This window comes from Chelonoidis abingdonii, chromosome 1, assembly GCF_003597395.2.
Source record: "Chelonoidis abingdonii isolate Lonesome George chromosome 1, CheloAbing_2.0, whole genome shotgun sequence".
Classification (NCBI taxonomy): domain Eukaryota; kingdom Metazoa; phylum Chordata; order Testudines; family Testudinidae; genus Chelonoidis; species Chelonoidis abingdonii.
In genome coordinates, this window is record NC_133769.1 from 106173189 (window position 1) to 106199202 (window position 26014).

General features: G+C 40.6%; 2 protein-coding genes across 4 annotated transcripts in view; one reads left to right on the forward strand and one right to left on the reverse strand.

Moving 5' to 3' along the window:
• Nucleotides 1-2148, forward strand: part of GLT8D2 (glycosyltransferase 8 domain containing 2) — a 22908-nt gene extending 20760 nt beyond the window's left edge. Inside the window, exon 10 of the mRNA XM_032782406.2 lies at nt 1467-2148. The gene's annotated coding sequence lies outside the window, so the exon portion shown is untranslated. The remainder of the gene's footprint in view (nt 1-1466) is intronic.
• Nucleotides 2149-2234: 86 nt separating this feature from the next.
• On the reverse strand, nt 2235-25698 carry TDG (thymine DNA glycosylase). Of its 3 annotated transcripts, none has more exons than XM_032782399.2 (10): nt 25544-25698; nt 18392-18540; nt 13556-13773; nt 12967-13036; nt 8702-8837; nt 8529-8611; nt 8351-8445; nt 6621-6792; nt 6160-6288; nt 2235-4538 (listed from the first exon to the last, which is right to left on the reverse strand). In XM_032782399.2, exons 1-10 carry the CDS (start codon nt 25654-25656, stop codon nt 4402-4404), a joined length of 1302 nt encoding a protein of 433 aa, XP_032638290.1. In that variant the 5' UTR covers nt 25657-25698; the 3' UTR covers nt 2235-4401. The 3 variants fall into 3 exon arrangements, with proteins under 3 accessions (XP_032638290.1, XP_032638291.1, XP_032638294.1); XM_032782400.2 differs by lacking the exon at nt 25544-25698 and adding an exon at nt 23647-23702; XM_032782403.2 differs by lacking the exon at nt 25544-25698 and adding an exon at nt 23442-23489.
• Between the last annotated feature and the right edge of the window lie 316 nt (nt 25699-26014).

Here is a 26014-nt window from a genome sequence, read left to right on the forward strand (position 1 = left end):
AGAGGGTGGTTGTGAGCAGGGGCTGCGGGGAGGGAGGTGCAGGCAGGGGCTGCGGCAGGGGGTGGCTGCGGGCAGGGGGGTGGCAGGTACTCACACGGGGAGAGTGGCTGGGAGCAGCCCGAGCAGCAGGATGCAGCCAGGGACCCACCAGACAGCAGCAGAAACCCCACGGCCAGCGGTCCAAGGAGCAGCAGCAGCAACAGGGCCAGGAGGCAGCCCACATGGCTCGCTTAGCTCCCCCCCGCGGCCGCGAGGAGGAATTACAGGCTTCTCGGCCAGAGCCCATCAAAGCTTCCCTTGCAGGGAAGCCAGTTAACAAACGGTTCTAAAACCGCTTCTAAATTTAACAACCGGTTTGTGCGAACGGGCTGGAGCTCACTCCTGCTTACTGCTGTGCTGCTGCCTTCAGAGCTGGGCCCTCAATCAGCAGCTGCCCAGCTCTGAAAGCAGCAGTGCAGAAGTAAGGATGGCATGGTATGGTATTGCTAACCTTATTTCTGCGCGGCTGCTGGCAGGGCGCTGCCTTCAGAGCTGAGCAGAGCTCAGAGCTGACAGAGCTGCCACTTTCTGGCCACCAGCTGTCACTCTCCAGCTACCCAGCTCTGAAGGCAGCACAAAAGAGTGGCAATACAATGCCCGTAAAAAACCTTGTGACCTCCCCTGCAATTCCCTTTTGGGTCAGGACCTCCAGTTTGAGAAATGCTGGTCTCCCCCATGAGATCTGTATAGAATGGGGTAAAAACACACTAAAGACCAGATTTCACAGTCCGTGATGCGTTTTTCATGGCTGTGAATTTGCTAGGGCCCTAATCATTTGTGACTGACCAACACTGGAAAGCAGACAGGTCAGCGGTGATCGACTACAGTAATGAAGATTTAAAAAAAATAGCTTGAAGAAAGGCTAAGAACTGGGCATATTTAGTGTAAAGAAAAACTAAAATAAAATTTAATAATTTTTCTAAAGTATAAGACAGACAAGCCTAGAGTGTCACTAATCAAGGACAGAAAAAGTAAAAAGCTTGAATACAGCTGCAAGAGATTTCAAATAAGGCAATTTTTTCCTAGAGAGAACAGAAGCTGCTAGGGTAGGTTGTACAATTAGCTTCAGGGGACAGAGTCAACATTCACCTGGACAGAGGGTTGATGGTTCAGTTGTGCATAATACAAGGTAGTGGACTAGAATAGGCACCTGAGGTTCCTTATGACTCCATCTATGCTAGGATATTAGAATAGAGCAGTGCTGCAATCCAAAATGTTGTTAAATAGAACTAAGTATAAGGACAAAAGTGAATTAAGTTTATCAACACCTTTTTCAAAGTAGCCCATCATGTTTAGTACCAGTAAAAAGGATACTAATTAGCATATTTTTTCTTTAAATCACTTTTATTAAAAGTTGTATTTTGTTTAATTGCATAGTATCTTCCAGTACTGATCTTTATGAAAGCTAGAGATTTATTTCTGTTTAGGGTGGAGTCCCGATGCCAGGTATTCAGAGCATTTTCTTCAAGAAGCTAAATTACTTCATTGGAATGGAAGGTATAAGCCTTGGGATTACCCTAGTGTTCATAATGACCTATGGGAAAACTGGTTTATCCCTGACCCATCAGGGAAGTTCAAAATGATTCGTCCCAATAGCTGATACTGAAAGACATCTAAAATGTTTATGCTTTTAAAAATAAATCAGTTTCCAGCAATATCATAATGGATTATTCTATATTATACTTTTCAATACAGTTTATCTTCTGTGTAATATATGATAACTATTGTGTAAAACTGTATGTGTAACTGATTTTACAAAAGTAACCCTAAGTATTTAAGCTTTACCCTAAAAATAAACTTGTGCTGGTATAGGGGGTAATACATACAAACTTCAGATTAGCTTGAGTTTCTAGTAATACTGTGAGATTTTAGTTTACTTGATTAAAAACATTTTAAGATGTTTACAAAGATGAAAATTAGGACTAAACAGAATGGGTTTCAATGCAATGTCTTGTATCCTCTAAAGAAGGTTCTAGTTGCTTGCTGAATCTATACCAGCAGTACTTAGTGTTGAGTACAAGATGTTTTAGCTTTTTTAGTCCAGTTTTTTTAAGCAGCATTAAACCAAAATGAAACATTTCATAGATCTAATTTTCAAAACACTATAGTGAAACCATTCAGCAGGTGTTTACATGCATCATAATCAGAGCCCATTACTAGTAAGAGGGCAACATATCACACTTTAACACAAGATATTCCAATATAATTCCTGATTTTATTGTGAAACATCATTAGATTTTCAAGATGGGTTTAAAACCTCTATGTTATAGCACCAATTTGAGAGAATGCGCACGTTACTTGCCATATTTTATGAAACGGTCATTGTACATTTAACTCTACTTTATACCTACATAATTTAGTAGGCGCCTGTCAAAGACCAGAACTGTCCCTTCAGATTAAAAAAGCACCTTTACAGAAGTTATGTACTATTGCACTATCTACTCAGCAATAGTAGTTACATGCTTCACATACTTTTGTTGAATAATAAATTGAATTGTTACAAATCCCTGATGCAAGGCACTTTTGAGCACCTGCAGGAACATGTCCATGTAAACAGCGATACATGATACAGTACATTTTAAATAACAAATGAACAATTTCCATACATCTTTGACCATATAATGAACAGCTTTACACTGAGGCTCACAAACATGATCAGAACCACAATGCACATTTTGTCTTGATTTAAAAAGTTCTCTTAGGATTAAGACAAACAACTGGGGAAGAGAACTGTAAACATCATGCCTGCCTCCCACTGAGCTTGCAGTGTGCTTCCTGTGTGTGTGAGATCCAAAGTTATTAGCAGGCTTAGGTTCTATATCACCTGGATCCACTCAATCCATGATGGCAACTGCCAAAGTGTGGAAGAAAGGATAAAATCTCTGGAAGTGTAATATCTAACCAGTCTGGATTAAGAAGATACAGTTTGTGCATATTTCAAGTATACAAAGCACCTACTCTCATAAGATCACCAAAACATTAAATGTTTTGATCAGCTTATTGCTTTTACTTCAAGCCATATCTTCCCTTTTTATTCAAAAGAGAAAGAAAGTGATATTTTATACCCAAGCATGGAAAACTCATTTCACTCCCTGAATATTACATTGGCCACATAAGTCAAAGTTTGTCTAGAAACACAAACTATTTAAGTACTTTAGAAGACCGTATTTTCCAAGGTTGATTTTATATTCACATACTAGTTGCCCATGGTTTTAACTTCACACCATAAATTATTTTTTGGAGGGAGCAAGGAGGAGAAATCCCCATAAGCTCTTAGAGATAGTTCTCAATTCCTTCCTATGTTGGAAATGAACTGAACAGCTTAAGAATTATCCTCAGTCCTGTTCCAACCCCATGCCAGTTTTCCCTTTTGGTGACATGTGCAAATAGTGTCTGCTCTTAGAATTTCCAGAGAGTTCGGCCTCCCCATTTTCTGCAAGGGTGCTGCTCTCTAAGCTCGCCAATACTGAGGTATTCTCTCTCCCCGCATTTAGTGCTATTGCTGCACTATAAGGAGCTGCTCAGTGTAAACCAAGTGGGAAGTCAGAGACCAGCCATGGAGGAGAGGGAGGGCACTTCAGCTCCACCTTATTTCTTAAAGGGCGAAGTTGATACTAGGCAGCCTTATTAGAAGACAACTAAGCAGGAGTCTTCGAGCCCTGCCCCCACTCAAACTGGATTCTCCTCCCCCCTTTACAAGGTGGGGGAGATGAGGTCTCAAGTTTCTTAGAACTCCAGGTGCCAAATGGCAAATGAGCTGAATGGGGATGGAGCTTGGAAAGCAAAGTGGGAAACTCTCACTCATGGCAGAGAACAGAAGGCAGGCCTTGAAAACACACAATTCATGTAGCTACACTGACTTTAAAAAACCCTATTCCTTGTGAGAGCAGGGCTACACTGTCAAGCAACAGTGGTAATCTTAATCAGCAAGTGGCTTTCATGTTCCCATTTTCCTCTCTCTGCATATAAAAGGCTTATGAAATATCCCCCCATATGAAGGAATCAGTAAAAAGTATAATTCCACAGACTACTGCACTACAAATTAAAGAATTAAAGTAACCCCAGAAGAAATCAGTCTTCACATACGAGAAAGCAGTTTATCAAACTGCAAGAAATGGTGTAAGTTAAATATAAAACTCATATACAAAAAGGGCAACCTTTATTTTTTTTCCTTTTAAAATGTTGGACAGTTCCTTAAAAATTACCTACTTCATAGGATTAAATCTACCACACAATTGGTTTGGACTATAATAAAATAACATAAAATACTATTAAAATGCTTCAGTTAGAGAACTGAGGTACCATTCTTGATAACTGCATTAAAACTGCAGCACTTATGCATAGCTGCCAAAGAGGCAGCTTTTACACACAGCTTTCTTGCTCTTGTGCCCCACTGTTACTGAATTCTGGAATCTGGTCTGTGAAGGACTGCATCATCCACTGTCCATTAGGAATGTCACCAAAGGATGACCCCCCACTGTAGCCTAGATTGTTCACTTCTAGAAAAACAAACAAAAGTATTACTAGTTTAGTTGGCATCATAGCTGTAGGAAAGTTTCAGAAAAGTTCATTTTGATGAAAGAATTTTCCAAGCATTTCCGCCCCCTCCCCCGCATTTTTCAATTAGCTCTGCTAGCTGAGGTGCTTAGACATGTTTTCAGTTTTTACATTAACTCCTTTTCAATATTTACTTTTGATCACTCTCTAGTCCATGTTAACTTCCTAAAAAATGACTCATGTTTATTTGAATTGTGACTAAGTTTGAGCAGAAATCAGTTGTTTCACTAGCAATGAACACACAGAAAACACATTTAAAAATCCTCAGTTTTGTTTGTATCCTGCCTACCCAGTCTTCATAACCCCACACCAAACCCCATTGTGTTCCAGCTATTACATGAGAATAAGAAATGAACTTGAAAGATCATGAACAGGAAGCAATATAGGCAGCAATCTACACCAGAGCGCAAGATTAGGACATGAAATTTAAAGACCTTTATCAGAGGTTGGTAATTATTCATTAGTTCTCCTCTATAGAATTTAAACCTGTTCTTCAGTTGTGACCAATGACACTTCCTCCATTTTTGGTTTGAAGTGAAAACCAGAATTCCTAATTATGGCTATTCTGCTACAGTCAGAGTTCCAACTCTCATTCTATTCTCCCTTTGCTTTTTTTCTGTTGCTAAGTGTTTTCTCAAACTCACTTAAGGCTGAAATTGTCTATTTGTGAAAGCTCTGCAAGACGGCAGCTCTGTCCCAGATCAGAAAAGATTCAGGCTCCACAGTATACATAAGCTCTATGTTTCTCCCCCACTCTCAATGTCTCTTTACAATTAGAAATCCAAGAAAAAGTTAAGTGCAAAAACTAGTTTTGATATAAGGTTAAGACAATGCTCTCAAAAGTTGGGGAATACCAAAAGTTAAGGTTTCCTACACAACATTAAATGGGATACACTATATACAGTCTGTGGTTTTGGTGGTTTTTTAAATTTTATTTTCTAAGTCTTAACAGTGTATTGATGCAAAAATTTGCATTTACACTAGCCTTCAAATCAATTTACGAAGTTATTGATACAGGAATTGAAACTACCCTGATACAGGAAAAATACATTTGAATACATCCTCCATCACCAGTAGCAAGGTGAACTGGATAACCTTATTTCTCTCTTTTTTTTTTTTAATCACTTGTCAGGTCTTGCTGTTCTTAGAGTATAAGTTCAGAGGTAATGACTTTCTTTTGTAATGAAAAGTATTATGTAAATTTATGGCAAAAAATGGTAATTATGATGCTCTACTAGGCTGTTTCCATATATGACTTTTAACTGATTATAGTTATTTATCCCTACAATCTGATCTTGGGCAAGTTTCAGAAAATATTTTATTTAAATGCGAGTGTCCAGGAAAAAAGAAAAAGTCTCCCCTCTTTCCCCCAAACAGAAAAGGGGGCCCTAATGTCCAGACAAAATGATATAAAAGAAATTATAACTTTAACCGTTTAAAGTACAACAACATTTAAACAAAAATTGCCTGAAACAGTAGAAATGCAGAAAAATAATCTTAGTATATTTTCCACATATAAAGACTTGGGGATTAAAAGCCACAAAAAATCCCGTCTCTTTTTACCTGTTTCATTTGAAGCGAAATTACACTGTTCATGCTCATAGGGGGTTCTCTCACTATAAGCACCACCATACGCTGCTTCGTAACCTGGATCATATTTTTCTTCTTTAACTGCCATCTTTTTAGCATCCTCTGGAGAAAAAGGCCTCAAATATGTTAATCTTCAGGATAATAGTAAACCATGAACATTACATCACACAACACTGTATACATGTAAGTTCTTATCCCACCTTCCATGAGGTAATGGGTAATTCAGATTTTAAGAAAAGATGAAATAAGTAACATGCTTAGTTCCACACAGTCTGTTCTAAATTGGAGGGAATATAGTTACATGTTTCCTATAATACTGTATTTCCTTCTACCCTGATAACTGCTGGTTCTGTATATTATCCATCTCATATCAAACCTCATGATATGGCCATCATATACATTTTAAGGAAAGATTACCAAAAAAAGTACTATACCTTGTGCAAGCTGTAGGTCAAATGTATACTGCACCTCCTGCACCTCTGTGTTTGATGTAATGCCTTTCAGTTGATCCCTTAAATCTTTAAGCTTTATGTAATAATGAACTTTATCCTGTGCACGTGGAAACTGAGCACATCTTGCGCTGGATGATGGCATAACATAGCAGAGCTTGACAAGAGAGACAACAAAAAGGAAGCAATGCTAATTAAAGGTCAGTAAAGCATACAACATGTAAAAACTCAAGAATAACTAAGCACTTAACCACTTTTATATTTGTAAGCCTTTATACAAACATTAGTTAATCCTCAGGAGATGGAGTAATACTTACTTCCTTGTTTTCGCTTATCTGCTGAGGATTTTACCTCAGACAGAGGTAAGATCATCAGCTGACAGAGCTACGACAATTTACACCACCTGAGGATCTGCCCTAGAAAAACTAAGATTTAAAACTAACTCAGAAAAATTAAGAGACTTGTCCAATAAAGTACTACAATACTTATTTATGAATAATATAGTATTTATAATATTTATTAATTAGAACACAACCAACATGTTACATGGGGTTATTTATCTTAAAACAGATACAATATTAAAATTCAAGGTGTCCATCGAAGGGGTGTTTTAAGAACAGTTTGTGGAACAAGTCTATGTATAGTCCATCCATGCTAGTACTTTATGGTCCACTCATTACTTACAGTCCATCACTAACACATTCTTCCTCAAAGAATTTTATTGAAACATCAAAATTCAGAGTGCAACTGCAAGTAACCTTTAGAAGGCTACATTTACAAGTACTGATCACCCTGCATGCCCAGATACAGCAATTTTGTTACTAGCACTAATAGCACAGTGCCTGATGACTGTTCCCTCCCCCATGCTTGGACTAGTGTCATGGTCATCCTTGAGTCCATAGGCGCTGACTTCCCCTCTAGCCAGTGCATGCGTGTGCATGCGCTCGACCCTCCCCTCTGCCCCAGGTCCTGCCCTCACTCCACCCCTCCCCTAAGCCTCAGCCCCGCCTCTTCCCACCCCTTCCCCACCACCACACCTTTCCCCAAGCCCCCACCTCTTCCCACCCCTGCTCTGTCCCTTCCCTGCCTCCTCCCCCCCACTTTCCTACATGCTGTGAAACAGTTGTTTCTGGTAGGTGGGAGGCACTGGGAGGGAGGGGAAGCAGTGACCAGTGGGGCTGCTGGCAGGGGGGAGGGGAGAGGAAAGAGCTTGGCTGCCAGCGGGTGCTAAACACCCGCTAATTTTTCTTGGTGGGCGCTGTACCCCTGAAGCACCCATGGAGTCAGCGCCTATGCTCGAGTCCCTTCTTGTTACCAAAGAAGGAAGGGGGGGAGGAGAGAAGAGAAGGGGAGTTACTGTAGTATTTAGATTGGATTTGAGTTTCTGAATGGTATACTTGTTGTCAAGTTATAATATCCTATTTGTGGGTGAATTAGGGGTATTCATGATGGTACATACATTCTTTTATTCAGACTATAGATCCCTTTCAGCATGTAGCTATCCTGCTGACAATAATACACCATTTCTAAAAGCAAACCTATAAACCCCTATAAAAGTCTGGTTGAAGAAAAGGATTATATTTACCCAATCCCATTGTCTTCTGTTTAAATAAGACCCCTTCACTTCCCCACACATATTCTGGGCAAAATTAACCACTGGAGTAAGTGGGATTCATTAGTTTCATTAAAGTCGAAATAACTTTGCAAGAACTTACAGTTTCTGTGTCTGGGACTTTGTGGGGCTGTAATCCAAATTCCAATTTTTTAACCTTTACTCCAAAAACTTCTTTACTAAAAATGTCATAAATACCTAAAATGAAATGAAGATAGATCATTATATGCCACATAGAAGGCTGCTGGAAAGAGAGAATGATTCAAAATTAAGATTCTCACATTTTCCATTAAAAGCTGCTATGCGAGGTTTATACTTTTGTAATTTCTGCATCAGAATTCGTCCTCCTTCTCGAAATTCTTTGCTAAATGAGAAAAAAACCCAATTGCATTCAAGATTAAGACCTTGGCTACTACTCATTGTTTAAATATGGTACTATCCTGCATTTTCCTACCTGGAGAGGTCTTTGCTACCTGGTGTTGTTCTTTCCACCATGTTTGTAAATCCAATACCATATTTTTGTGGTAAAGTGTGGTCATCCATATGGCTCAATTGTTCCTCACTCAGCCCAGACAAAAAGAGACACTTCCCTGTGAAGAGAGAAGATACAAGTTTACTCTTATGCATTCCGAAATACGTCAAGGTGTCAAAATACTATAATGAAATATTTATTTCTAAGGAGATACTAAAATGAAGAAAAAAAAAAAAAAAAAAAGGAAGCTATTTAAAAAAAAAAGACTGCCCAGTATATAGTACTGGAATGCTAAAGAAATACTCTATGTTAAGCAAACATTTATTTCAGAAGATGGTTGCCTTGTCTACGTTTATTTAAAGACTGCTTATAGTGAGGATTGTTTCTATACTGCTACAAGATAGAAAATCCCTGTTGAAAAAATGTAATGCTAGCACTGGATTCCTTGTTTCCATAAACAGGACTTTGTTCCTAAAAGTTAAATTTGGAGCTTTAAATTTTATGACTTAAGTAAAAATGGAACAACTATGATCAATATCTATTTCCACATTATTCTCTTGTGAAGCCCAGGACCACAAAGTTAGCATTAGAAGTGTTATCCTAGTTATGGAGAATTCATTGTGGTGCTAGAGAGAACACATTTTCAGCATTTTTTCCTTTCCTGCAAGGGCTATAAAACAAACAAAAAGAGGCTCCCAAAACAAAAAGCAACAACAACAACAACAACAACAAAAAAACCCAAATGACACACCACTACAGACTACCAGAGGTTCAAAACAAAGAGCAGGAAAGAAAAGCAATATTGTTCAAGCAAACAAAGTTGAAAGGTTAGTTAACTTTATAATGAAAGTCTCAAAAATCTAGGCTGTTCTGATATTAAGCAAGTTGACACTGTTCATATTAGGAACCCAAAACGGTGCAAGCCCTGGCTACATATGAGATCTCCTCAAGGCTTCTCTGAACTGCCACACATGTTCAACACATCCACTGACTTTTATGGATCTCCATATCATGTCTTCAGTCAGCAACCAATCAAATATTTACCACGAAAGCCACTCCCCTTGATGTTCATCTGTTATTCTCCCCTTACCTAAAACCCCATACCAATTACGACCATTTCAGAGTTGTTTTTTCTGTAATATTTTTCGGCATGCCTATTGTTAGTCTAATGAACTTATCCTGCTATCCCTTGTCTTTTTGTATTGACCATGAACTGTTTGAATTTGAATAAGTAGATTAACATTTTATTATATTTGAGTCATGTTATGTGCTGTACACTGCCATGGAGCTCTTCAGCATAAAGCAAGCACAGTTACTTTTTTTGTACTTAAGTTCTTATCTTACGTATTTCAGTACTATTTCTGCCTCTCTCCAATTTTTGATGTAGCATGAAAAGTTTAAAATGACAAGTTTAGTTTGGCTCACTGTAAACAAGCATCTTCATACTACAGAATGGTTTTATCATCATGCACATATTTGGATTGATTCATGATAAAATACACATTAAGTCAAATGCTCATTCTGATGCTCGCAGATTAGATGCCAGCTCTTGCCCAGGCTGCACACATTAGCTAAGAACTGACAGCCTCATAGTTGGGGACCAGACCAAGTCATCTGTATGTTGGTATTGCTCAAAAGGGAGAGTGGTAGTTAAAAAGACATTTTAGAGAACAATGGGTAGACTCTATTTAAAATGGGTTGGCAATTTAAAAGGAAGGGCTGCAGTTTTCGGGTTAACATGCAGCACAAACCCAGAAGATGGTGCAGTACGACTACAGACAGGACTGAATATCCATGAGACAAAACTTAAAAAGAGAATGACCTGCAGTCACTCCCGTTTATGTCCAGATGCCCCTGACAGACTTCACCGAGGTCTGCCAGGAGCACCCATATCTGCCCAGGCGACCCTGATCACCTCAGGAGACGACAGCTACCAGTCGTAATGCACGGTCAGCTGCCAAAAGGCAATGAGCTGCTGCTGTGTAGCAATGCAGTGCCACGTTTGCCAACACCCAGGAGACGTCTGGTGACGGTGAGCTGAGCAGACTCCATGCTTGCCATACTATGGCTTCTGCACAGGTAACCCAGGAAATAAGGCTTGAAACAATTGTCTGCCATTGCTTTCATGGAGGGGAGGAACAGAGGGGGGGCCTGACAACATGTACCCAGAACCACCTGCGACAATGTTTTTGACCCATGAGGGATTGGGAGCTCAACCCAGAATTCCAACTGGCAGCGAGACTGCAGGAATTGTGGGATAGCTACCACAGTGCAATGCTCTGGAAGTCGACACTAGCCTCGGAACTGTGGACGCACTCTGCTGAGTTAATGGTCTTAATACTCTTGGTGTGGGGACACACACAATCAACTGTATAAAACTGATTTCTTAAAAAAAAGAGAAATCGACTTCTATAAATTCGACCTAATTTTGTAGTGTAGACATACCCTATGAAATGCATGTATGTTGCTGCAAGCATTAATCTCACTTATATCATCTATAGCCCATGTTATAAGGTAGTATTTAAGTGTTTACTCTGAAATGGTAACTCTCTCCAGTCAGGAGAAACATATGATCAAGTGTGAAATACTAGATTGTCACAGGAGGTGGTGTCTCCTGCCCAACCAAAGAAGGCCCATAGACACTGGAAAAACCACTGTGGAACATCAGAGGACAAAAGACTGTTTATTGGTCCCCCTCCTCCTAAACTTGTCCCATCATCTTGTACTCTGGGGGAAAGGAATTCAAATCCCTGTCAAGAAGAAATTGCATTTTTTTGGCTTTTTGAACTCTGAAGGGCCCAGAGAGACTCTAAACTGAAGCCAGACATCCCCAGAGATCCTCCAGGGTCTGCCCTGAAAGACAATTTGAATAGATAGATCACTACAATTCTGTCACTCTTAAGATTTAGATGGAAGCTCATTTGTATATACGTTTGCTTGCTTTAACCTGTAAATAATGCTTCTTTTTTTTTTTAAATTTAATAAAATGTTTAGACCGTTTATAACAGGATTGGCTACAGACATTGTCTTTGGTATAAGACTGATCGATCAGGGATAAGTGACTGTTCTCATGGGACTGGAAGCAACCTAAATGTGGTGTGATTTTTTTGGTGTAAGTCCAGTTTGTCTCAGTGGCAAAATAGACTGGAGAGTCTAAGGGTACTATCTGTGACTCAGTGTTAAGATTGTTGTAATAATCCAGTTCACATTTGTTACTGGCTTGGTCAAGTTTAATTATAGAACACATGACCAGTTTGGAGTGTCTGCCCTGAGGTAGGCACTCAAAGTTGTGAGCCACTCTAGACAGCATGACACTCATTTCAGAGGAAAATAAATGAAAAATCCACTAACAAAAACCCAGTACAAGATGTAGGCATCAGACTTGTGTCTCATACACAGCCTTTAATATGGACTTGTCACTCCTGTTAACATCAACAGGTGCTCACATAGATGAAGGGCAGACAGTCTTTTATAAAGAACCCTGAAAACAAGCTATGTACCTACCTACAACAGGGAGTGGTAGATAAGCCCTAGTTTGTTTACAGTGAATCACAAATTAAGTCAATTTTTGTACTTCTCCCTTCTACCCCAATAGCAACATTGGGATGAAAAATGAAAAAGTGTCCAGAATTATTAAAATAAATATGAGGCAGTTGTAAAGATATGGCAGTATTTTTTTTTTTAACTTCAAATATGGTGTACCATTAATGTTAGAAACTACTAGTTTGGTGAATTGGAAGGGGTAGGGGGGAAAAGGGTTTGTGTTTTATTCAGACATCTAGAAGGTTTAATAAAGAGGTAAATACAGAATTGGTAGGGCATTCAGAAAATTATATTTGGGAAAAATGGTGGTTGTTTTTCTGTTTTTAATTCTGAAAGTTGGTGACTGCTGACTTATAAAAAAAAAGCCATGAAAACTCAAATACTTGTAGTCTGATTGATTTAATTATATGCTGTAATAAACTAAGATTAAACAAAATTGTTTTTTCCTATTATATAATCCTGTAACTGTTTACATAATTCTGAACTCGCATTTATAAACAAGACCAGAGGAATCACCGATGATCCATCTTTGTTTTGTTTGTGTGGCTTTACATGATAGAACATAGTAGTATGTGCTTGTCATTAGATTACAGACAATGCTGAGCGTGTTTAAAAAATTGAAAATACAAACAACTTCATTTAAATTGTCACATTATGACAGAATTCTGCAAATCTCAATAAAAAGAAAAGAACAAAAAACTTACAAAAGTGGTTTCCAGGTCCAGGGTAATGATGCCCTTTGTACGCTGCCATTAAACCCGGGTTTATGCCAATCTACAGAGCAAAGCATCAGTAAATTGTAGCTTCAAAAACATAATTATTAAAATAATGAAGGGAAAAGGGAATACGTTTAAACTAATCTAATTACTTGCATAACAATGCATTTGTCAAACCTAGTAATCATAGCTCAATTAACGATTTTCAGTTATTTCAAGATTTTAAAAATTTAAGACAAGATCTCAGTTTATAGGTGTAATGTTATAGCATTACCGCAACATATATTTTACAACAGTTAGGTGTAGCACTTAGATGGAAAACAATAAGGAAAGAACACTCAATAATAGCATGAACAGTTTCCGCCGTCCCTTATATTTAAATTTAAGATTTTTTCATAAACTAGAATGCTGTTACTATAAACCCTGACAGAAAGTGTGAAGCTACTGTACACAAACAACAACTTGGATGTTACTTTATCCTGTGAAACCTTATCATAAAAATGCTAGATAAACAGTAAAGTAAATCATAATTCATGAGTTACACACTTCAAAATGTCATTTAAAATGTATGACTTACAATTACAATATCCAGATTGAAGGTCAAAATATCAGGAAGAGTCTTGGTCAAAAGTTCAGCTTCAGACACACCATTAAAACGGTCCACTTTTCTTTTGACTTTGAAAGTATCTGTGATTTTTTCTTGTTTGCCTTTTGATTTAGTTGATTTAGCTGCCTTAGCAGCCGGTTTTTTTGGCTCTGTTGATTTGGTTTTTCTTTTCCTTCCCTTTGTAACTTCTGAAACACAAAGTAATAGATTCCTTTTTGTATGGCTTTTCTAAAAATGTAGAAGAACTATTTTTAATAATATTGATGTCAAACATTAATACAAAAATATGCTGCTTAAATTTGAACTTGTCTACTAAAATCTGCTCTCATTTTCATAATATTCATGCAAAATAATCCTTACACAAAACAGCCTTCAGCTGAAACTCTGTATTCCAGGTTCGGTCTGTGAACAGCACTAGCCCATGTCAGAAAGTGAAGTTGTGGAGGTTTAGGTCCATGCTGATAGACAGACAATACTGGCGTATTTTGCTTTGACAGTTGCTGGACATGTAAAAGGGGAGCATTTGGTTTCATTTGCTAGTGATTAAAATTAGACTCGTTGTCCAATGGAGTGCTACTTTATCTCACTGGGAATATCACTTGACAGGATCACCTAAATCAAAACCATGGTTCTGGCTTAATGAACATCACACACAAAAATGGTTACTTTATAAAAAATTTAAGATGTTCTCAAGAAGAGTCCACATACAAGTTCCTCACCATACCACCTAATTAACTATGCCTATTGCTAATTCTTTGCCCATCTGGGACTTTACTCAAGAATTTAAGTTTTGCAGATAACCCTTTATAGACACACATCATAATTTAGCTATAAATTATAACGGACTTCAAGAGTTACACGCTTGATAGCAGTGAATACTGGGAGTTTTTCATATTTTCTTATATGCTTAGCTGCCCCTATCTTGTCTCACTATTTGAGAATTGTTCAAAAAACAAAAACAAACAAAACCTTTAAAAGGTTCTTCCACGTTGAAAATACATGCAGAGCAAAAACTACGTGCACATATAATCAGAGTAGCCACTATGAATGCATAGTAAAATTTATTTAAAAAACAAAAAAGGCCACCAGCTCATATTGCTTAGATAACAGAGCAGACAGCCTCTATGATTAGAAGCTTGGCACAACTACTTTGCTGACCAACCGCTAAAGAGCAGGTAATATTTCAGAGAAGAGAGATTTCAAATAAAAATTTGAAAATATTTGATCTGACTTTCTAAAAATCTTTAGTAATTCCAAGCAGATGGAAACTGAGATGTTGCTCTCCTTTCCCCTCCATGCCCCCCTTCCTTTCCTGTTCTTTGTCTCCCTCCCCTTATTTTTGGGACAAAAGTCAATATAAATTGGGGAAAAAAAACCAACCCTGAACAAACTACCGCTACTTCAGTTCTCACAGTGGAAGAAACTACAATATTATGGCTACAGAACACAAATCAAGAATGCAGTAGTCAGACAGATAATTTAGGCCAATATGGCATATACACCAGTGCCTTGGAAACACTTCAAGAGGTAAGAAAATTTCATAAGCTTTTCTTTTGTTTTGTGTGTGGACGCAGAAGCAGTAAAGTTTTACTCTGCTATAGGGGACTTCAGCTTATATATACACAAAGGCTGATGACTAGAGATCACAGTTTCTCAGCACCTAGCATACTTCAACGTGCTGGGTGAATGGCATATCAAAAGAAAGAGGGAAGATAAATAACAAAAAGATAACACACAATATAAGATATAAGCTTGCCTCTACCACAAACCCAACCCTACAGCATATAGAGGAAATCTAAATAAAATTGCACAATCTATTTAGAGTTTATCCATCTCTGAGGCATAACTTAGAACTTGAGTGCACCATTATCCTTTCCATTTGACAAAGCGAGACCAGAAGGGAATTTGTTATCTAGGATATATATGAACAGAAAGTAATTCATGCAGCTGAGAAAAAAAAAAAATCTTTATAAACTTATAGCATAGAATTTCTACATTTACTATCAGTTCTGATACTACCTTGGTCATGACATGTGATCCTAGTGACAACTTTCTGCCCACCATCCTAACATTGAGGAGTCCGGTAGCACCTTAAAGACTAACAAATTTATTTCGGCATAAGCTTTCATGGGTAAAAACCCCAACTTCTCTGACAAATCTGTTAGTCTTTAAGGTGACACCGGACCTGCCCCCCCCCCAATGTTTTTGTGGATACAGGCTAAGACGGCTACCACCCTGACACTTGACGTCCTAACATGGTGACACTAATGAACAGAGCTTAAAAAACTCAAATGCCCATTTAACAGTGGCAAGTGATAAGTCTAACCCCATCAACTAATGCAAAATTTAAGCTTTTCTTTTATTTAAAAAAAACAACAACAAAACTTTCAGCATGAGGATAATCTTTGAAATGAGGAAACTATAATGGAAATACAATGCCTTTCTGAGTCTGCAGACATCCCTGGTGCATCTGTGGCACTCTGCTAAGCAGTAGCATAGCAAAATTAGCACCACAGTAATCTGTTTCACTGCTGCTATGCAGAACTGCAGTGCGCAGCAGCGAAACCGTCAAGGAACATTTTAATTTCATACTCTTGTTTCTGCTATTTAGGAAAGCTATAAGCAACAGCAGTCAGGCACTGAGTTATTCACAAGGAACAAGGACCCAAAAAACTGAAGTCTGTGGGAGCGGTAGAACAACTGATTTCCCTTCCTCTTCCTCTCCTTGTGGGAGCAAGAAATCTTTGCCAGTAGTCACAGAATGGAAGAGACCCACCCCTACTCCCAGTAGCCAGACTCTCAAGGGAGAAGAGCAATGTCTTCCTCAATCCTAGCAGCTAAAACAGGATTGAATTTCAAATGTATCAGACACCTACTACCCAGACTATCACTACAGATGGAGCTCCCAAGCAGAGTCCAGGACAGCATCCTAACAGGAAATCTCAAAAACCTCTCCCTTCCAAAGGCTGGGAGTTGATGAGCTTCTCACTAGAGGTGTGACACCACCCTGGTCTTTCATATCTATCTCAGGAGAGTAGGTTTAGTCTTCTTGTTAGTAAGTGTTTAGTTAGTTTTTCAAGCCCTGCTAATGAGCCTGTGGAGACTTCCCCTAGTTCTCAGAGTTCACAGCAAGACCTGGAATAGCTCAATAACAGAACACTATTTGGTCTGACTTTCTAAAAATCTTTAGTAATTCCAAGCAGATGGAAGTGTAATTAAAAGACACTGTTTTCTCATTACAACATGCAATGCTCCCCATGCAAGAGATGCCTAACTGTACTAAATACAATACTACAGTTGTGCATTAACTGTAGTGAATAAAATATAGTGTGTCTGTTAGAGTGACCAGAGCATTTACTGCTTGAACTAGAAGATGGAGATTCACTATACAATTTCCTCTTCCCAAGGGTTACAGCAACTATTGTGAAAGTAAATTTTTATGTAGATGTGGCACACAATTAGGCCTGGGATGCCATCATCCCAGATTTTACATTCTTGCATTATGTCAGTACAGAGAGACTCACACCCATATTCAAAATATGGATAAAGGATTAATTCTGAAATAGTGGGAAAGTGCAGTTACTAATGATTTAGAACTAGCATTCAAGTATGGCAGATGTTACAAGTAGTAAGCAATAAGGTGACGTCATTCACAGGTTCCCATTCTGGCACACTTATCATCAAAACTAATAAACAGACGATATATATATGAAGGCTAAAGGAAGAAGATAATAGGGGTTCCTTAGAAATACTCAGAGCACAGAACGACAAAGAAGAGTTGTGTAGTAATGACGCAGCCTCTTGCAAATACCTAGATATAAAGAAAAGAGATCTTACTGTATTGAAGAGTCCACCACATAAGCCCGAAAACTTTCCTTGTGATTCTTTTGGCTGGAAATTGCCAAGAACAGTTTTTTTTCTAAACAGCTGAGTAATGGTGAATGTATGGTGTGGAGTAAAGATGCTGCAGCAATATTTTGTTTTTCCTGCAGTCTCTACAGAAGTGAAACTCAAACTAACCAAATATATCATTCAAAATTTGTTGAAGGTGGAATTGCTGATAATTGGAAAAAGGTTTATGAGAAAATCAAGAGCCATGAGGAGTGGGTGGGTGAGATTCTGTGGCCTGCATTGTGCAGGAGGTCAGACTAGATGATCGTAATGGCCCCTTCTGACCTTAAAGTCTACGAGTCTAACTGAAATGTATCTCAAGGCCTGGTTTCTAGCCTTCTGATATTTGTAGGTGGCTTAAAGTTAGTTTTTAAAGTAGTAATTAAAAATTCAGATGATTATAATGCACCCCAAAAACACAGTAATTAAATACGTAATCATAATAAAGACTTTCAGTAAAACAAGATCCTACTATCCTAATTTTATAAAATTGCTATGAACATTTACTAGCTGAAGCAAAAAGTCCAGCTGCTAGCCTTTTACCATGATGACTGATTTAGAAAAACCACAACACAAATCAATTAATCGTAGTTTTCTCGCCTACGAAAATGATCACTCATGAAAGATCAGAATTTGGCAAGCCTAAGCAATGTCAAAACTACAACCAGGGTTTGCATTTGTATTTTCCTATATGCATGCAGCAATATTTTTATTATTCTTTAAGAAATGTTACAAAAATCAAGTTTCTGAACACTTGTTCAAAAGGTGCCAAAAAAGAGAAAAACCAGGAGACTACAGAAGCAAATTATTAAGACAAATTATCCTTGAAAATCAACTGCTAAGTATCAATTTCATTTTCAGCCTCATTAATCAAGATTTTAATTTTATAAAGTTACATTAATTTGGTCACACTACCTTGAATAGGTTCTTGAGCAAAGTTTGTATCTGGAATGCCCTCCACAGTCTGTTGTTCATTCATAATTTCCATGTTAGGAGCTGCAGTCATCATTTGATGGAATGGAAATGTATAAAATGCTTGAGCTTGTTGAAGAGGAGAACAGTGTCTTAAAAGAAACAAGTCAGTATTGTTAGCCATATAACATTAATCTTTCAGAGTTTTCTTAAGTTTATAATCTGTTCAGTACATTACTTAATCAAAATAAAATCATGGCATTCCTAACCAGTGTTGGCATATACGGCATGTTATATTCTCCAGTTACAGTCTATTACAGCAACACGTAGAAGATCCAATTCCATTAAATAAATGGCCAATACTTCTGATCACATAGTAGGAATCAAACATTGCTGAACATCCCATCTCCTTTTAATTAATATTAAGCATACAAGAATCAGAATATTCAGATTATTACAGTCACATTAAATACGTGCCTTATTTTCTTCCACTTTTCTATAACACAATTATAACTAAAGATTGTGATTCTTTCGCGGAGGTCGCGGGAAATCACAGATTCTGTGACTTTCCGCGACCTCCATGACTTCCGCAGTGGCTGGGGCCAGCTGCTCGGGCACCCCACAGCCAGTCATATTGGCCACTGCTGGAGCGACCCAGGGCCAGCTGCTCCGTCGGTCCCCAGGGCCAGCCGCTGCTAGGGATGCCCTGGGCAGCTGGCTCCAGGGACCACCTGAGCAGCAGCCAGTGTGGCTGGTCCTGCAGACTGTCCAAGCAGTGGGCATCGGGGCGGCCCCGGTGAACATCAGAGCAGAGGTCCTGGAGCTAGCCACACCGGCTGCTGCTTGGGTGGCCCTTGGCATCTGGTTCTGGGGACCTCCAGAACAACGGCTATTGTGGCTGACTCTGGGGAGTACCTAAGCAGTGGTCTTGGGGGTGCCCTGGGGACCACCTGAACAGCAGCAGTCTGGACAGCAGTCCCCAGGAACAGCAGCCGGTGGGGGGGCAGGATGGGGGAGTCAACCCCCAGCATTGGAGCATGCCCCCCACCAGGACAGCAGGACCTCAGAAGCAGAGATTTAGTCATGACTATTTTTAGTAAAGTCATAATTTGTTAAGGAAGAGTCAATATGGTTTTAGTAAAGGAAATCATGCCTCACTAATCTACTAGAATTCTTTGAGGGGGTCAACAAGCATGTAGACCAAGGGGATCCACTGGACATAGTGTACTTAGATTTTCAGAAAGCCTTTGACAAGGTCCCTCACTAAAGGCTCTTATGCAAAGTAAGCTGCCATGGGATAAGAGGGAAGGTTGCCTCCATGGGGATAAGAGGGAAGGTTCTCTCATGGATTGGTAACCCCTGGTTAAAAGAAAAGGAAACAAGGGTAAGGTTATAAATTGGTCACAGTTTTCAGAGTGGAGAGAGGTATAATGTAGTGTTATCCATGGGTCGGGATGTACTTGGCCCAGTCCGTATTCAACTATAGTTCATAAATGATATCTCTATCAGGCAAGATCTGCGAAACGGGGGTAAACTGTGAGGTGGCAAAATTTGCAAATGATAGCAAGAAATTACACTAAAATAGTTAAATGACCTCAGGCAGCGCAACTCGTGAAGCGTTAACTAATACTGAGGTATCTCTCAAAAACTGGGTGACGGATCAAACAAAATGGCAGATGACATTATAATGTGTTGAGTAATGATGCAAAGTAATTCGCACACTGGAAAGCATATAATCCCAACTATACATACATAAATGAATGGTGTCTAAATTCAGCTGTTAGCACCAAGAGAATCTCAGAGTCATTGTGGATAGTTCTCTGAAAATACTACTCAATGTGCCATGTGGCAGTCAAAAACAAACAAACAGAATGCTGGGAAAAATTAAGGAGAGGATAGATAATGAGGACAGAAAAATATCATAGATTGCCCTTCAATATAAATCCTTTGCGTCGCCCACATCTTGATAGTGTGCGTAGCAGATGTGGGTTTGCCCCATCTCTAAACAGAGATTATATTCGCGCATCGGCTGTTCTTTTGCTCAGCAGGTTGGAAAAAGGCCTCAGAATAAAATGAGCGAACAATAAGTTTGAAGTAAGCGAGGTATGAGGAGTATTTAGAATTAGGAAAACTAGGACTTCTTCAGCTTGGAAAAGAGATGGCTTAAGCGGGAGAATATGATGGTATGTCTATAAAGATCCATGACTGTATAATTTTGGGATTCAGGAGAGCTGGGCTTCAGTAAACAAGATAACAGCATTGCAAAAAAGTAACTAAATAAATTCATGGAGGCAGTAGGTTTTCCAAATCGGAATAGCTATGACCCAAGGCCCAATTGGTGTCGCCTAGCCTTTGCAATCCGTTTGCAGAAAGCTGGAATTGCAGCAACAGAGGAATGTGATCACGTGAATGATTACCCGGGGCTGGTCAGAATCCATTCGCGAGGGCTTGTCCGTGTGGCACGACTCCTGCACTGGCCATCGTGTCCTATAAGACAGCGGATTATCCAAGCTGGGCTAAGATGGACCCTTGGTCTGACCCTATTTGGGCCGCATTCTGGTATGTAAAAAAGTCATGGAGCAAGAATCACTGCTGTTCTGTGAATCTTTTCAATTTCAATTGCCCATGCATCTGCCCATGACTTTTTACCAAGAGAATACCTGTGACTACAACATCGTTTAGCAACACATAAATATATCACATCTACAACTTTTCAATGTATCGCCTTATAAAGGTATAACCAGCACACACCTCCACATACACAAGTTTGGGAATCTAGCTGAGTATAAAGCTATATGTCGCAACGTAACTGAGCTCTGACTTAATGTATGGTAGCGGGGAAGGCAAGGCCAAAGTCAGTAAAGTTACTGTGATGGCTTCGATGGTCTACCAGCTATGCCACCCTAATGTCCGTGGTACGCATCCTCACAAAGGAGCGCTTCCACCAATTTCTAATAATCGTGTGGGATACTGAAACCGACAGCGTGAGAGTCCTGTGCAGAGATGACAACCAACAGGAAAGATTTTAAAGATATACGCAGTATCTTACGATAGACACCTGTGTCACCATGGTAACTACACATCAACCTAAAAAGACAGCAGAGAATCCTTGTGGGTAACCAGGTTACAGACTAACAGATCGTTTTGGATGTGAGCTTTCGTGTTTCGTGGGTGAATACCCACTTCATCAGACGCAGGGCACTTCATCCTGCATCTGACGAAGTGGGTATTCACCCACGAAAGCTCACGCTCCAAAACATCTGTTAGTCTATAAGGTGCCACAGGATTCTCTGCTGCTTTTACAGATCCAGACTAACACGGCTACCCCTGATACTTTACATCAACCTAAGCGCTACGCCTCTCACAGAGGTGGAATTATTACGTCGGTGTAGTGGGGGATCCACATCAGTGGAAGCAGTGGCTCCCAAACTTTTAACAACCCACAAACCCCTTTCACTAAAATATCGTCTTGTGAACCCCCTCCTAAAAATTAATATTTCCAGGGATCTTCTCCCTTACCTCAGCATAGATTATAAAACCAGTGATCTTGGAAATATAAAATCTGTTTTTATGACATGCTTATTACACACTATTTATTATTAATCATTACAGTATTTTTATTATATTATGAAAATGGCAACACTCTTCCAAGGTCTCACTTTTGATTAAACCTGTTATAAGACAAGGCTCCCATCACAGGTGCCAGTGGGAAAAAGGGGTATGGGGCGAAGCCCCCACACACCCCGGGAACTGGGGGGCACAGCTGGAAAAGTGGGGGGGGCCCACAGGGGCTGCCAGAAAAAAGAGGAGGGACCCTGCACTGATGCCTCTGGCTCCTGTGTTTCATCAAGGAGTATCAGATGTGAAATAGCATGAAGGTATTTAAGAAGCCAACTCAAAGAGTTCCTCCTACACAAGCATTCAAGTCTTGAGCAGTCCAGGCAAACAATGCACGTTACAACAAAGCTTAAACTTGTTTTTCATAATGATTTAGGAACAACACTAGCAGCCTATTTAATTTTAAAAACAGCAAAAAATATCCACCTCCCTTTCTATTTCGTATAAGGAGTCTTGAAGTTTAAATCTCCTGAGTGTGACAAACATGCTTGCTTTGATCTGCTTAGTTCTTGCAAGTCCCCAAGGCTCTGGGCTGCTGGCCCCATGCTGCCCGGGGTCCCTATGGACAGCTCTGTCCGCCATTAGGGATTCACCCACCCGCCTCAAGAACCCTGTGTAACATTTCACAAACCCCAGTTTGGGAACCACTTAGTGGGAGCAACTTTGTAGCGTAGATACTTACAGAGTTAGCCTGATGTAAGCTGCCTTACAAAGACCTAACTCTGTAGTGTAGACCAAACTTTAGAATTAATTGAAACAAGGTGGGTGAGATAAAATCTGTTATTGGACCAATTTCTGTTGGTGAGAGAGACAAGCTTTCGAGTTTATACAGAACTCTGACTTGAAGCAGAGCTGTGTGAACTCAAAAGCTTGTCTCTCTCACCAACAGAAGTTGGTTGAGCAAAAGATATTACCTTACTACCTTGTATCCTGGGACCGACATGGCTAGAATAACACTGCATACAACAATTAGAATTACCTGACTATTGCCAACTTTGAATTTACTTAATCTTCCATCAAATTATTTTACTTTATCTAATACATACTGAGTGTGTGAAGCACTCTGGGTTGCAAGATGGTATAGGTGCCTATGTGATTTGAGGCAATTAGCCACAGTGCACACTGTTTAGTATCTTTAAGCAAAAGTATCCTTTTTAAGGATACAGACTAACACTGCTGCTACTCTGAAACCTATCTCTAAGCAGTATTGTACCAAGCACGGGCCAGTGACATCAGAGACACTCCTGCAACCCGTACACAGGGACTCCTACTCCAGATATACCTCCCCATATATACTCATAGACCTGCCCAACATAGTGCCCTTGCTCAATACATCCCCCACATATGGGCACAAACTCCCACTCACAGACACGGGTCCCTGCTCCACAAACCCTTAGTATATACACAGAGACACCCCCACCCCGCATCCACTCACAGACATAGGCCCCTGCTCTATATACACCCCCCGCTCACAGACGGGCCGAGTGCCTGCTGATGTCACCCCTGCGGCTGCCCAGTCCCCGCCCCGCCTACGTCACCATGCGCGGGTCAGGCAGTTGGGAGCCGGGCAGCCGGCGGGGGGGACTGAGCAGCCGCAGGGGCCTCCTCGCGCCAGGCCTAGGCCCGGCTGCCCCGTGTACCTGCCGGGCTCCTCGGCTTCCATCCCCGGACGCTGGTGCGCGCCAGCTGCCGAGCCCGTCCGCAGCCCCGGCCCCGCGCAGCCCCCTCCCCGACCCCTTGTTCCGCCTCTCACACCACACAACAACAGGCGCCGCCAACCTGCCTGCCGAGCGAGCGGTCACGTGGGACGCGGCAGCCAATTCAGATCAGGCACCCGCCGGGCCATAACCACGAGGCTTGCGGGGGTGGGGAGAAGGCAGAGGAGGCGAAATGAGGTGACAGGAGACGGGAAGGGGGGCGGGGCATCTCTGCTCCCACCAAGGGCCGGAAGGTACCACGGCAGCCTGTTGGATGACTGACTTCCCCCCGCCCCCCAGCCTGTTGGATGACAGGTCCAGACAGACCTAGGACACTTGACATGCGCCGGGTTGTTTCGTGGCTCCAGTTTTCTCTGAATCTCTCCCACTTTCAGGCCTTTTCTCTTGGCCATCGGGCTACATTCGCGACTGGGTCCACACTACACATGTTCACAGACGTGAACGTGCCACATGCTGTGAGATTCTTGGGGCTAGAGAGAAGGGATCCGTAATCTAGTAATTGACATTCCTAGGAAATGTGGCTCTCAAACGGAGCCACTGTGAAGTAGGATTCGGATGAGAGGCTGGGCTTTGGTGACAGTTAAGGCATCGCTGACCATAAGCCGTTAAAAAGCGCCTGTGTACTTCTTATTTGGGAGAATAAAGACAGAATGCGATCAGTGTTTGCCAGACAGTCCATCTAACCTGCCCATACTACTGGTTGCTCTGTGCACATCAATGCAAGTGCATGCCCGAAAAGTAAAATCACACAAGACGAGAAGAAATCCAATAAGCAGTCTATATTAAAGGACATGCCAAAGCCTTTAAAAGAAAATACCACCGTATTCCACAGTAACAGTTCTTAACACTGCAGCTTATAGAGTTACGATAGAGGACTAGTATATTTCCATATAGCTACTTAAAGACTAACAGATTTATTTGGGCATAAGCTTTCGTGGGTAAAAAACCCCATTTCTTCATGCATCTAAAGAAGTGGATTTTTTACCCACGAAAGGTTATGCCCAAATAAATCTGTTAGTCTTTAAGATGCCACCGGACGCCTTGTTGTTTTTGTGGATAACAAAACACCCCTGGATACCTGACATATGGCTACTGTGGCTCTGATCGTGCAAATATTTGTACCTATGCTTTCCTGTATACATGTGACTAGGGCCACTGAAGCCAACAGGGCTACCTATGCTTAAAGGTAAGCACATGCAAAAGTGCCTTGCTAGATCATGGATCACACAAATAAAGTTAAGAAGGCATGTAAATATTTGCAGGAGTAGGGCCTATATTGTTGTAACAAGCCAACTAATGTTACCATAGAACTACAGTTCTGCTATCAAAAAGCATCAAAAATCACAAATCAGGACTCAAATATGAGGCTGACATAAAAACATTTGCCTTATCTTTGAGCCTTTAGTTATCACATTTCCAAGCTTTCTCCTCACAATCACGAGAGTTAGAAACTTAAAAACAAACAAACAAACAAATACCACACGCACACACACCCACAAAGCAGAGATTTTCTCAATCACACAACACCAAGAACTCGGGACAACTAATGAAAAACACCAAACGTTCTGACCCTTGGCAACTCCTATACTTTTCCTGGATTGTTAACATAACTACAATTACTAGTGTTAGGAGTTACTACCTTATTACTACAGTATTTTATTGTTAATATAATCACTCAGTTAATGCTAATCTTACCTCAGGGGGGTGGGCTGCTGCAGTGGACTAAGCCTTTAAGCCCCTGCCGCGTATTAAGGACAGAGCAGAGTGTCTCTGAGGGATGTGTGAGACCACCCAGGGAAATGAATGAACACAGACTTACGGAGCCAAACACGGGACCAGTGAGGGTGCCTCCCTAATCACCGCAGCATCCTCTCTCCCCAGCCAGTGTGGAACGGGGCCTTGCAGCAGCGGCTCCCTAGGAGGATCTCCCATTTGCGGGTAAGCGAGGACAGACTGGCAATGGACGTAGTTCCGTAGCAGCTGCTAGAGTCACGTGAGAGATGACGTGACTGCCCTGAGTCACACGATTCGATGAGAGTTGCTCAGTTCCTGCTTTTGCGCAGAAGGACGGGCCGGCTGGTTTGTCTCTGGGGCCTTGGTGCTATTTTGAGCGGAGAGCCTGTCAGCCGGGACCTCCTCCTGGGTAGAGACGAAGTGCTGTCAGACCAGCGTAGTAGAGCTTTGCTACGTGCAAGTAGGTGCATTTTCCATGCCTCAAATCACAGGCAAAGGATGGTGTGTGTAGCATGGTTGGGTAGTGGGGTTCTCTCCAGCGTTTGTGGAGTTGCCT